The sequence below is a fragment of the Thalassophryne amazonica genome, chromosome 18 (assembly GCF_902500255.1).
Source record: "Thalassophryne amazonica chromosome 18, fThaAma1.1, whole genome shotgun sequence".
In the NCBI taxonomy this organism is placed as follows: domain Eukaryota; kingdom Metazoa; phylum Chordata; class Actinopteri; order Batrachoidiformes; family Batrachoididae; genus Thalassophryne; species Thalassophryne amazonica.
Window position 1 is genome coordinate 15,147,051 of NC_047120.1, and position 14,381 is coordinate 15,161,431.

Sequence of the window (14,381 nt, forward strand, 5' to 3'; positions counted from 1 at the left end):
GAACATTTTGACTTCGGTGCAAAGCTTTAAGTGCACATTAGAGACCAGGTAGTGGTCGGCATCTCAGATCACAGAGGCTGCAGCTGATCCCGAATCTCACTCTGGATGTGACTGTACAGGAAGTGCAGCAGTCTCGGAGGTTAAAGCACAGGTTAACCAGCAGGGGGAGCAATTCTGTGCTGTTAAAGAAATTACTTCTAAAAACAGAAGAGGATGGAAATCACAGAAGGACAAGGATAAACAAAGACGGTGGCTGCTGAGACCAGTCTCAGCTAACAGGAGTTACTGAAAACACAGCCTGTGAAAAAACTGAACTACAACAAAATGCTCAGCCCTACGCTGAGTCGCTATACCTCTGTTAGTTGCAGTGAAGGAGAAGCTGGACCCCATTGAGGCCAGTGGCATCACTGAGGCCGTGACTGAGCCTACCGAGTGGTGCACACCGATGGTGCCTGTGCTGAAAAGGGGAACTTCCACTCGTCCTAGTTAGGGTTCGGGTGAACTTTAAAATCAGTTGTAACATATACCACCAAAGCATATAAAGAGTTTAAGACCAGTGGACCCTACCCTGAAAAAGAATGGAAGGGCACAAATCTGTCGACCTGAAGAGACTAACGTGTTCACCAGCAACAATCTCCAGGTGTCATTACCCTCAGAATAGTCAGACAAGTTTATTACAGGAATGTGCTCTGTTTTGGAGACGGCTTCAAGTGGCCAGTCAATGAACTGCACTTCCTAGTTGGCATCAAAATGAGAGCTTGACTGTTGGCAGCTTGGGATCTACTGAGCCCACAAAGATCACACCATGGTGTGTAGAGACCAATGATCTAACGAAGGCTGCCAAGTTCTCTCCACAACCCGACCTAACGCACAAGTGTTAGAGGAGGTTCCACAACACATCCGTGATGAACGACAGAAGTCACGGGGAAGTGTTCAAGTACTTGCAGAACTCGTACGTAACCTGTGGTTGACTTATTGGGTGTGAATCAGACTGCTCCAGTGGCAGCTGGCACTGAATGATGGTAAGAAAGCCCATTTTCAACAAGGTTAGTAAAAATCTGTTCATTAGTTAAAAAGCCTCCCGTAAAGGTGCTTCTGTCCTCATCAAGTCATCCCGCTGAAACAGAACAACACGAAGTCCGACAGTTCTTACAGAATTAAAAAATGACCCAAATGCATTTCCAAAAACAAATAATTTAATATATTATATATAATATGTATATATTTGTATTTACACAGGTTAACAAGGCTTTGTACAACTGTTAAAAATGGGTCCACTCACAGTCACATCAGGTACATGCACAGATAAAAAGACGATCATTTAGGCAAACGAGTGACTGTTTCAAAGTACTGTTTGACTCTTTCATATTTGCATACTTTGCTTTATAAAAAAAACAAAACAAAACACCATATTATTCAAATGCATCGGCATGGGAAGGGAGCAAATACTGAAGGAAAAAACAAAATACAAAAATATCACTTCGGTAAGACTGCGGTGGTTTTTAAGGAGGTTATTCTGAGGGGAGAGCGCGGCCTTCACATTGCCATAGTAACGGTAACATGCCTAACGCTGATGATGTATGCAGGACGTCATTTTTCTTTTTAAACTCACGTCTTCACAACACATCACGTAGGCAAAAAAAAAAAAAAAAAAAAAGACAAAGGTTGGCATGACTTAATATTAGCTGCCTCAGCACGCTGCTCCCATGAAACGAGCCTGAACGTCGTTCAAACTTTGTCTCCTCTTTAATCACACAGGAAGCACGGCTAGCTTGTGTTACACTCGTATGTAGTTTGTTTCAAAAACCCTTCACATGCATTTTTCTTTTAATTTCTGATGTGTTTTTGAGTCACAGGAGCGGTTAAAATGCTGAAAAGGTTTAATTCCTGTATGGTGGACTGAGCTATAGGCCTGCTTTAGAGTACGCTAGAAGCTAAATGTGCTTATGATACGCCGCTACATTTACCCGTGGAGTCTAAGTGCAGCGTTAGTGGTGTTAATGTGCGTGTGTTAGAGGTGACTGAGACCAGCAGATCGTTGGTTCAATGCCCCGTCAAGACATTAAAATCACTCAGGTTTCTTGGTCCTTAATGACTGAGTTGCTCCCAGTGTGTGTGTGTGTGTGTGTGTGTGTGTGTGTCTGTGTGTGTGAGGCCTCACTGTAAAGTACTTTGAACGTGTACAGCAGATGGGAAGGTGCGACAGAAATGCAGCCTATAATTACAATTTTAGGGGAAGATGATAAATTTAAGGGCCCTATCTTTCACCTGTCAAAAAGCACCACATCTGCTTCTATTAGCCCAGTGCCCGTATTTTGAAATAGCAAATGTACTTGTGTTCATCTGCCGCCCCCAGGTGTGACTAATTTAAAAGGAGTGCAGATGTAATACTATCACAATGTAGTAGAAAGTCATTCTGCAATGGACGACCAAAACCCCGGTGTAACGCTGTAGTGCTACGCTGCAACAATAAGGTTGGTTCATAAAGCATGTATACTCTGCTTGTACGTAAAGAGATGTGCATTACTTCATCATATTAGAATAAAACCAAAATTTAAACAAAAAAGTTAACTGGTTTGTATAAAAGCTGACCGATGTTTATTTGTTTTTGTTTTTTTGTGGGGGGCAGTACTGATACTGATGTTAGGGAGTAAATAAAAAATGACAATACCGATACATCTGCTGATACACACATATAGTCCATGGGTCAAGCAGGTGTTCGGTACCACTTAAGGGGTGAACTGACACTTAGAATCCAGCCTCAGTGTATCATGGCCTACACAAAAATGTGTGATAGTCATCGCAGGGTGGTAGCTGTAGCCAGGTAGGGGTCAATGAAGAATTACACAGAGGTCAAACTTTAAACATGCTCCAGTCATGATGAAAACTATATCACATTGCTTGGCTGATCATAACAATTCCAAAAAGGTATAGTTTGGACTATCTATGACGGAATATTATGGGGTAAAAACAGCAAAAATGGTGACAAAGGTCAAGTTCAGTTTGTGCAGGGGTCAAATTTAAAGTTGCTCCAATTTCAGTAAAGACAACCAATGATTTGTAAAGGAAAATCAGGAAAATTATCAGGGGTGCCCAAACCTTTTGCATACAACTGTATAACACCAAGAACAATATGTTCATGAAAGGCTATTATGGTGGTTATTATCGGCCAACTGAAATACTGACTGGGCTTTAGTTTCTATCCCGTTTCATAGCCACAGTATCAGCGGGGGTTTTGTGTGTGTGTGTGTGTTAGTCTACGTGCCATACAAATTGGAAAGTGAAGCTACAGGCACTCGCACAATGCGCTCTAGGCTATATTCCAAAGAATGTCAAGATAGGGCCCTACGTGTTTCACTTCAAAATCATAGCTGATTTCTGTTCATTATAAATGAAACTGGTTCAGTGATTCTGCTGCAAGGTGTTCTGTTAATAAAGTAGTTAAGATAGTTAACTAGTAAATAAGAATGTGTTCTTAAAGGAGAGAGTTCTACATTTTTTTTCCACTGGTCCAACTTGGAATGAAGGGAGACAACAAATATGCATGCAGTAAAATCACAAGGCCCTAAAGAAAATCTGTTTTGTTCGTTCTTTGTTCTGATGACTTGGTGATGTTGGATGTGTTTCTGGCTACACTTTCCAATCACCTTAACACAAAGGGCTGGACAATAGAGCAAACATTCCAGTATAATGGCAAATCTGGGAAAACTGATGGTACTATAGAAGTGAACTCTTTCCCGTTTTTACCAAACTCCTGCATAACCAGCCACGGCAACAAAAAGTCTGACAGGTGTTTGCCCAAATCCAGGATGTTCACCCTGACAGCGGCCTTAAGGACTGACGGCCATGTGAGGCCTCCAGAAGCATGTGGTGATATTTCTGAGCCCACTAGATGGCAGTGCCTATTCAACAAAAGCAAACAAATAAAATAAATAAATATATCAGTTCAAAGCACAATGCACTTTAGTTTCCTTTAAAACTGTTAGATATATTTGTGTGTTTATCTGTTGTTTAGTTACTTGTTTTCTGTATTTCTTTTGGTATTAAGTAGTTATTTTACTTCAGGACTGTATTCTTAGTTTCACATACTTTTAGTCTGTTACTTGTTGGAATGTGCATGTCAAACTGGATTTAATTGCTTTTACCACTCAGAACAAATAGATTCAGGTTACATTATAAATCATAAATGTCCCAGTGTCCCAGCGGGTCAGTGGCAGGGGGTGGGACCTCCCTCGAATGCCCATGGGGACCAATGAGGGAAAGATTTTGCGAAATAAGGTCCACCTTTGTTACGCCCATGTTGTGGTTTATTAAACTGTTTGTGGTCATTATTCGGGGTTCTGAATGGGCGGTGCAAGAGAAGCTCTTCAGAATCCAGGCCTGATTTCCACTGTGACTTTGAATAAATTTGAAAGTATGGAATTGTTTGAGTTTGTACTTTGTGAGGGAGAGCATTACAGTAAGAACCGGGAGGGAGTAACAATGCCTTATTTGAATAGACACTGCCATCTAGTGAGCTTATAAAAAACACCAAATGCTTGATGAGGTCTTGTTTGGCCATCGCTGCCTGTGAGGTAACGATAGACCACAAAACATCTGAATTAGGATGTGATTCTCCTCCATGTGCTTAATGTAGGCTAACATTAGCCACATTATTAGCCATATTGTCCAACCTTGGTTACACAACATGCCGGTTTTTGAAGCACTCAAGCTAATATGGGTCTCGAATCAACACTTTGACCAGTTCAAGTCACAGCAAGGATTTAAAACCGTCATTTTAAAACATGAACTCTTTGAATAATCTGAGGCTGGAATAAGAGTCACAAGTTACACGATAAAACACATTTGGCTTTTAAAGCAGGCGATCAAGTGCTGGAGTAAAGGGCAAGTGGTTTGTACTGCATTAGTCCAAAAAATAAAATAAAATCATCTTAAACCACTATTGTGTGACGACGCAAGACTCTGGTCTTGTCCCTTGGGCCCAGAGCCGATCTTCTCAGGATAACAGTGGAAGGTGTCAGGGAACACTGGTCTGTCCATCCTGAGGAAGAGGAGAGTGAGGGATCATCCCTAGAAAAGTGAGGAAGTGGATCCCTCTGCTGAAGTGATACAGGATCCATAACTGGCCCCTGTGGAACTCCAACATATCCCAGCTGACTTGGCCCTCGTTCGATCACTCTGACCTCCTCCACACTATCTCCCCTCCAACTTTTGATTCGATCCTCACTCCTGTCCAGCACAAGGTCCAGATTCACAGACACAGCTCTCGTCCTCCCACCTCTGTTCTTCCTGTAGTGGACAGATTCAGGTTGGTTCCAGTCATGGTACTGGATCCCTTGTAAGCTGGAAGCCTGGGAGTTATTGAGGGGCCTGGTAGGACGAATCCAAAAGGGGATTGTGGGCCTTCGTTGCGATAGATTGTGTGGCTTTAACTGTGGAGGAGGACTGATCAGACATGGGGGCGTGGCTTGTATCTGATGGTGGAAACTGTTTGGATACACTTGATATTCTGCTGGAGGCTGCACCCCAGCCTTCCCGCTCTTCCTCCTGGAGTTCTGTACTTCACTCATTCTTCCATTCCTTATTTTCTTTCCTGCCTCTGGTACAGCAGATGAATCTTTTCCATCGTTACCTTTCTGTTCCTTTTCGCCCAGATCCAGATCTTCTCTCTTGTGCGGCTCCCCCTCTCCTCCTCCTCCTATCCCGTAATTGCTGGCTTTGACTGGTTCGTGTTCGGAGTCCTCGTCAGTGCTACTATCCGATGGGTTCCTACTGGGACACTTCTTACGTTTTCGGGTAACAGCGGAAATTATGGACTTGGGTAGGAAGTCTCTGGGGTTCAGACCTGAAGCTATCTGCAACACAAAGTTCAAAAATCCCAAATAATGGCCATCTCACAAAGACACAACAGAACAAAACAAACCTGCAGAACACATTTGTCCTGGTGCAAGAGGCAGCGGCTGCCAGTCACTGACGGGACTAAAGCAGAGTCAATACTCTCACGAATGTTCATCATCTAAAATCTGACCTGCCACTAACTGCAGATTGTGGTTTGTTGCTTGGCAGTTTAGCTAGAAAAGTGTCCCGCCCACCCTGTACTCACAACACCACAAAGACACCACGACCACAGCTCGATCGAGCAACGGCAGCAAGAACCACCACCAAGTGTCACAAATACGTTACGATGCCAGTGTCATGTGCCACAACATGGAAATGTGTAAACAGGAACTTGACAGGACGTTGACTTGTGCGTCATAGCGGAAAGAGCGGCAAAGTCCCCCATGTTTGGACTGTTTGCTGTGGGTTTTTCTCCCATACAATTCGCTCTCTTGCACCGCTCCGTTTGCTTTTGATAAAAAAAAAAGCCAATGTTCATGGAGACATTGCAAGGGGCCGCAGAAGCTCTTAGTCCAGGGGTGGGCAGCGTGGGCCGAGACTGCAGGTTTTCCTTGCAACCAATCCCCTCAGCAGGTGGGTTGCTGATGCGCTTCTCCCCTGAATATAAACACCTGATTGTCAATGAAATCACCTGCTGAGGTGGTTGGTTGTAAGGAAAACCTGCAGTGTCTCGGCCCTTCATGGCACATGAGTGCCCACCCCTGTTTTAGTCACTGGATTCAGGAAAGCAGATGTGTGTTAACACACTTACCTACTCTGCCCCCTGCTGTCAGTTTCCTCTTCCTACAAGAAACACCTTTCTAAATCAAATTTCAAAAGATGCAGATCTGCTTAGGTGTCATAAAGCAAATAATGAATGTTTTCCACTTGTGCAATGGAAACTAGGGCACTCTGTCGATATCGAAGCACCGGCACATGTTGAGCAGTTAGTCTGTTGTTTAGTGCAGCTTTAAGACAGTTTGTGTTGTCTCGCTGTGTCTCACAGCGCCATGGCGACACAACAAAACAACACACCCACAGTGCGTTTTAGAAACACTTTGCTTTTCTTTGAAACTCTGGCTGCGTTAGTGTGAAGCCGACAGCAGCTAAAAACAGCAGCGGAACAACTGAGATGAGTGTTCAAAAAATACGCTTTGTTTTCTTTCTTTTTCCCAAATCCACACAGTCTGTTTTTGAGGATGCCACAAGAATGAAACCTTCTTTCCCTTCAATCGATTGTGAAGACTTGTTTGCAAATACTATTACTACTACTAATGAAATGTGCACATTTCTCCAGTCACAGCCACATAAGCCTGTAACTTCTGGGTTGTCTGGGTGTCTTGGTGGCTTTCCTCACTTCTCCTTCTTGCACAGTAACTCAGTTTTTGAGAACTGTCTGCTCTATGCTGATTTACCATAGAGTGCCATACTGTTTATATTTCTTCATAACTAATGTAAATAAAGTCCAATTCAGTGGCAGCTTCACCATCAGAAAGCCTTGTCACACAAACAACGCCAAGCTGTCACTGTTCTTAACACACAGTATCAAGAAGAGGAGTATGTAAACTTTTGATCAGGGTAATTTGGGTCGTTTTTGTTGTCATTATGATTTAACAAGAGGAAACACATTTGTTTGGCAATAAATGGCTTCATCCAACCACTAACCATGAGTGGAAAAAAAGTTTTTGTGTTAAGCCCCTTTCACACCGGGCCTGCATAGAGTTGCATTGTGCTGCATATCTAGTACACAGTTGTGCGCAGAGAGGAAAAAAAAAAAAAATCAAGAAAACCCTACGCTGTTTTTACAGACTGCCTGGACACGCAGATAGATTTGATACAGTGGAAAAAGTCAGAATACATTATTTCCAGGAGTTAATTGACTTCATTTAATGTGCCACAATCGTGAGAGAACTTAAGAAGATGAAAGCACCACAGAGCAGCAGCCAACAATCGCGCGGGCAATCGGTCCATGAGGAGTGGACGGTGGACATGTCCTCTCACTGGCACTAGTCCATGAGAAATGGAAGGTGGACGCGTCCTCTCATTGGTGATCTGTCCATGAGGAGTTAGTGAACGTGGAAGTTTGGCTCACCTCTTCTTCTCCCGTTGTTTTGAAACTTCACTGCCAGCAAAGTCCAGCAGGATGAATAAAAAATCTATCAATGCAACTCTACACTGGCCCAGTGTGAAAGGGGCTTTATCATTAATATTCTCTGAAAAATGGCAGAAAATCAAAAATTCTGCCAGGGTATGTAAACCTTTGTGCACAATTGCATATATATGTATGTATGTGTGTGAGTGTGTGTGTGTGTTGATTTAAATGCAGATAATATTCAGATGTTTTATAAATACAATTTATATAATTTGATGGATTTCAGAGTGTTTGGTGAATTTGTTCAAGCGCATCGTACTAAAAACGGTAACACAAATTTGAGAAAAATGTATGAAATGAGTGCTCACCTTTGACTTAAGAGAATCGCTGGTGGTAGAATCTGTTTGGAAAGAGAGAGAACGGGATTAGAACACAAATCCTTCAACTCTTCTGACATCAATAGTTAAAACATCAACCAATATTAGTTTGATTTAAAAACATGTTATTAAATGCACACACAATCCAGACAAATGTGGGGTTGTTTTTTTTTTGGTGGGGGGGGGGGGGGGGTCTTCAGTTAATCACAATGAATATTTTCTCTTTCTGCCTTTAACTTGTCTGTCGTATGTTTTGTTGGTTACTAAAGTTAAGAAAACTGCCGCTTTCATCTTGCGGGTATAGAACATGGATGGGAGCTGAGAACTAGTTTGGTTTTCTTTGAAACTTTTAAAAATTGGTGCAGTTGGAATATCAGTAACACACAAAAGACAGAAAGTAAAAAGTAAAGACAGTAAATCCAACACAGACAATCAAGAAGGTCAACGGTGTCCTACCGAGGAGGCTGATCCACCATCTCAGCTAAAAGGAGAATAGAGGCGACCAGACAGAGAAATGAAGAAAAACAGTGGGAAAGACTTTCAGCATCTACAGACATAAAGATCACAGCTGGACAAAAAAGATCTGAGCAGAACTCGGTTGCAAAGGCAAAGATAGCAGAAGATGAGCTGGTGGTATCTCAGAAGTCTGAAACACTAAATAACATGTCACCTGTGACCAGGTTCTTCAACAAACTGGGTCAAGAACTCTAGGTCCCAACATGCAGACAAAAGAGGTTTAACATTAAACTGGTGAAGTCAAATCCAATGACTGCTTCAGTGGTCCATCCTCACTGAAGATCTGCATGCTAAAAGTCCTGAAGTCACAGTTTTAGGCAACTCAAGCTGAGCACAGAAACGTGTTGTTTGTTTCGCTCAGCGCCTCTGTGTCTTTTCTCAGGTTCTCCTATTCTGATCTAAAAGAAGAAGTCCTTCAGTCCAGTTGCTTCAGTGTTCAGTGTCTTTGACACCTCATTTCCCACATCTCCATGACCTCTGACCGCTCTCTGTCAGCATGCCGAAACGTGGCAAGATGATGTCAAACCTGAGGTCAGTGAAGCCCCCAACAGCTTGTTTAGAGCTCCTGTCAGTCAAAAATGTCAAATAGGACGTCGCTGTCTGCCTGGACCTTGTAAACCTCCACCAGAAATTACTTTTACAAACAACTTGCACGGCCAAGCTCACGCTGCAGTGCAGGAGGGCGTCGGACGTTCCTGTTCCACAGACGTCCAGCACCGCGACAAAGACGTCCAATACTGTATTATCTAATCAGTCCAAAACTTTTGTCAAAATTTTTTTCTGACTAAAACAACTTCAGTCCAAAAACAAACATATCACCGTCTCATGACTGAAGAGGTCTCAAAAAGCTGAAAACCTGCCGGCAAACACTTTAGACATCAAAGATGTTTCAATGGCTGATTTTATGACTATGACATTTTCAGGTTTGATTTTTCAAAATGGACTTTTTGTGACTTTCATACTTTTAGCACCAGGGTCTTCAGTTTAGGAAGGAAAATGATGGTGCCAAGTTGGGTAAGCAGTCTGCAGGGGGCAGTAAATGTCAGGAAGACCGGCTGGCTGATTAGGGCCACTTGAAACACAGCAATCGGGATCAATTTTGATTTGTTTCTTTGATTAAGACTTTGTTGTCTCCAGTGATGGGCACCACTAACCAATAGCTTGTTTTTTTTAATTTTTACACTAAACTACTGAAAAACAAACACAAAGACCTGACCCTGTGGCTAGAGAGTCCTGTTAGCTGGTGGGGTGTGAGGTTTACTGACTCCTATTGCACAGCGACTCCTGCTGGCCTCCGTCACATTGGCACACATCACATGGTACAGGTCTGGCATGTTACATCATTGTGCCGCACACAAGAAGAATCGTGTTAGTTCATCAAACCGCACACTTGATCACATCTGTGATATGAGACGTGGGACACATATCAGGTCAGGTCAGACCTGGCAACATGTGCTGGTGCTATGTGTGATGTTGCATCACTACGCCTTTGGTTCTGGATGGTAACCACCCATAAAGAAAATCTATCCACAATTGGTGGTGATGGTCTTGTGGTTAAGCAATGGCCTTGAGACCAGAGGATCCTCAATTCAAACCCTTGCCAGACTGGAAAATCAAGTTCCTTAATCCCCCAGTTGCTTGCGGTGTTCAGTTGAGCTCCTTGCATGGCAGCCTCCTGTCAATGTGAGGCATCACTGTAATGTGCTTCTGATTCAGATGGAAAAGGGCTATATACAAGGTCTATTAGAAAAGTATCCGACCTTATTATTTTTTTCAAAAACCATATGGATTTGAATTATGTGTGATTGCGTCAGACAAGCTTGAACCCTCGTGCGCATGCGTGAGTTTTTCCACGCCTGTCGGATGCGTCATTCGCCTGTGAGCAGGCTTTGAGTGAGGAGTGGTCCAGCCCCCTCGTCGGATTTTCATTGCCAGGAAATGGCTCCTCTTTCCATGACAAAAACTCCTGTAACAGTGGAATGTGCCGTTCATTTCCAAACCGGACGCTGTGTTTTATCGGGGACGTCGTCTGACTAGCACAGGAATTGTGAAAGGATGTGGACATCAGCACGTTTTTGGCACATTGAAACAGACGTGCGGAGGAATTCCGCGCGTCGCGGCGGTGCCGCATGGCGCAAAGCAACGCCGTGATGAAGCCTCACGGGACATGTTCTGGCATGTCCAGGCACATCCACAATTTCTCGGATAATCACTCGTTGGAAAAATCACCGACAGCTGTCTGAACGCCATCTCAAAGCCATCCTGTGAGACCAAAACGGAGGTGGTTTTGTCTCGCTCCAGTAGCGAATCCATCGTGACGTGCGAAGCCTCCGCTCGGCTTTCCATGACAAAATCTCTTGTTAAAAGTGAAATCTGCCAGAAAATGGTTGATGTCCAGCTCTTGTGATAACCAGAGAAATGGCACACGATGGTCACGGATCCAGACAGCCATCTGTTTAGAAATGAAATGGTCATTCAGCCTGTCGATGGCGGCTTCGGAGCGCGGCGCGCCCCACAGCTGCTGGGGGCCGTCCTTAAAGCGACAGTAACACTCCTTATTCTCTACCAAGCCCGTAGCATTTTCACCGAAAGCCAGATAAATGTTTCTAATGGTTTCCAGCTGCCAGTCTCTAACAGTTTCTGAAAAAATTCTGATGGAAAAAAAGCCCAAATCATTCCACCATTTCCTGACAATGAAAATCCGACGAGGGGGCTGGACCACTCCTCACTCAAAGCCTGCTCACAGGTGAATGACACAACCGACAGGCGTGGAAAAACTCACGCATGCGCACAAGGGTTCAAGTTTGTCTGATGCAATCACACGTGATTCAAGTCCAAATGGTTTTTGAAAAAAACAATAAGGTCGGATACTTTTCTAATAGACCTCGTAAATGCAGTCCGTTTAACATTCATCCCAATGTAGCATCTATCTGCTGCATCCAGGTGGAACATGATCATGCTTTGTCCTGTTCCAGCTGCTGAGATCCTCAACACTGAGACACCTGTGTGATAGATCATGTCACACAGCTGTAATGTCACAGCCAACATCCCACATAATGCCCAGGATTGTAAGGAAATGGAATGACTTTTTCCGATAGGAATTCCCAAAGGAATCTAAAAGATCTATGAGGATTCTGTAGGATTTTGCATCCTACAGGAATTTTTGTGTTATGACGCATTTCACAGCAGTGATGATCCAATTTATTGGCTCATCATTAGGCTCCGCCCACTTTAAATGCTTATGAGTGAAAGATTTTGACTTCAAACCTTTGCCACCTCACCTGAGGCCTCTCCTGGCATGCCCGGTCTGCCGATGTTTGACAACAGGTGGTCGATGTTGGGCACTGGCTGCATGTCTCGCTTATCCTCTGGGGTCTACGTGCATACACACGCGCACAGATGGAACCATTGGAAAATAAATACATTTTTAAAATGACAGCATGAATGAGCACACCGTGCATGATTAATTACTGCATAGAGGAATCAGGACTGGTGTAAAGCAGCAAACCTTCTCTTCTTTGTCAAACTCGCTGCTGCAGAAGAACCAGTCACACTGTTGAAGAAAACAGTCATCACACGATGTCAAACCAGAATGAAACACAACACACTTTGTGGAGTCTGCAAATGAACAACATTTTATTCTTACATGCAGGATAAGTGTTTCTACGATTTTGTAGCGATCAGGCATGTGGGTGACCATGTCAGTCATGTTGTCCTCCGACATCCTGACCAGAGTGGGGCCGAAGACCAGCGCCAGGTTCCGGGGCTCCATCTGGAAAACACTGAAGTTACTGTTTGTCCGAACGGTCCAAAAGCCAACAGATTACTCAGGTGTTACCAAAATGTTGCATGAATTGTATATTAGCAAAAATCAACCCAGAATGCATTGCATCATCAACCTCTGCAGTTTTCTGGCAGAAAGCTGAACTTCAGATCACTTTAAGTTTGTGATTTTGGGGGAGTGTGACCATGAGGGCTTGGAGAGGAAGCAGCTGTTTGCCGCTTCAGGAGAAATAAAGTTAGTGTTGTTGTGTTGCAGTGGATGTACTCATAGTGCAGCAGATAACAGAATATTTACAGAGGAATCCTTCAAATGGTGCTACAAGCACCAAATATGACAAAAGTACACCTTAGATATTACTCTTTTGAAAAACCGATGGGCCACTTGAATTTTCAATAGGCAGCCACATAGGGGTCAAAATATACAAAGGCTCCAGTCATATTGAAAATTATACCACATTATTTGTCTGATTGTAAAGATTCCAAAAAGGTATAGTTTGGACTATCTATGACTGAATTCTATAGAGTTATGGGGTAAAAACAACAAGAATGGTGACAAAGTTCAGTTTCAGTTTGTACAGGGGTCAAAAGTTAGAGTTGCTCCAATTTTGTTCAAAGGTGATGCAAATTATTGGTTGAGTTAATAGGGTTTCAAAAAGGAATAGTTTGCACTATGTATCATGCTTAGTTATCATGTTACGGGGTAACATATGTCACATGTCAGAGAATTCAATGGACGTCAACTTTATTTGACCTTTACTTTAGAGACCAAGCATTCAACACAGTCAAAACAACTCCATTTATTCATCCAAGTAGCTCAAACAACAATTTGCACCATTTTTTACTAAAATTGGAGCAACTTTAACTTTTGTCCCCTGTACAAACTGAAATTGACCTTTGTCACCTTTGTCCTTAAGGTTTTTACCCCATAACTCAGACCACCATGTGGAGAACACACAAGATTTTGTGAACAAGATCAAGGACCTACAGCTGGAGGCAGATGAAACGATGGTGTCATTGATGTGACATCGTTGTTCACCTGCATCCCCACCGCTGAGGCCGTCTCAGCTGTGAGGCAGAGACTGCTGGAGGATGTGTCTCTACTTGAAAGGACCAAACTCACACCAGACCACATCTGCCAACTCTTGGAGATCTGTCTTAACACCACGTATTTCCTGTTTAGGGGGAATTACTACAGGCAGATCCATGGCTGTGCAATGGGGTCTCTGGTATCCCCCATTGTGGCCAATCTGTACATGGAGCGAGTGGAGAAGACAGCCTTGACGTCTTTCACGGCATCTCTCCCAGTCACTGGTTCAGATATGTCGATGACACACGGGTTAAAATCAAGCAACAGGAGGTTGAGGACTTTACAGAACACATCAACTCGGTGGATTCCAATATCAAGTTCACACGTGAGGATGCCAGAAACAACCATTTGGCCTTCTTGGACTGTGATGTTACGATTGGAGAGGCAACAGGCAGCTCCAGACAGGGGTTTACAGAAAACCCACTCACACTGACCAATATCTGCTCTTTGGCTCAAACCACCCCAGTGAACACAAGCTTGGGGTGATCAGGACTCTTCAACACAGAGCCCTACAGGTGCCCACAACTGCAGAGGGAAGGGCTAAAGAACAACAACTTGTATGGAAAGCTCTCACAGTATGTGGGTACCCACGATGGTCCCTGGACAAAGTGCAGACGTCCCAGAGTACAAAGAGTCCAGATAGACAGAC

The 14,381-nt window shown here is 43.5% G+C and overlaps 1 protein-coding gene across 6 annotated transcripts in view; it reads right to left on the reverse strand.

Annotated features, from left to right (window-relative positions):
- Nucleotides 1-3,746: 3,746 nt before the first annotated feature.
- Nucleotides 3,747-14,381, reverse strand: part of LOC117530690 (rho GTPase-activating protein 23-like) — a 207,929-nt gene continuing 197,294 nt past the window's right edge. For 5 of the 6 annotated variants that reach the window (XM_034193570.1, XM_034193571.1, XM_034193572.1 and 2 more), the window contains 5 exons: nucleotides 12,509-12,634; nucleotides 12,371-12,415; nucleotides 12,144-12,237; nucleotides 8,338-8,369; nucleotides 3,747-5,855 (listed from right to left, as the gene is read on the reverse strand). In XM_034193570.1, coding sequence (XP_034049461.1) covers nucleotides 4,932-5,855; nucleotides 8,338-8,369; nucleotides 12,144-12,237; nucleotides 12,371-12,415; nucleotides 12,509-12,634 — 1,221 coding nt within the window. In that variant the 3' untranslated portion in view covers nucleotides 3,747-4,931. Of the gene's footprint in view, nucleotides 5,856-8,337; nucleotides 8,370-8,802; nucleotides 8,828-12,143; nucleotides 12,238-12,370; nucleotides 12,416-12,508; nucleotides 12,635-14,381 lie in introns of all 6 variants that reach the window. The other variant, XM_034193573.1, reaches the window with a different exon arrangement.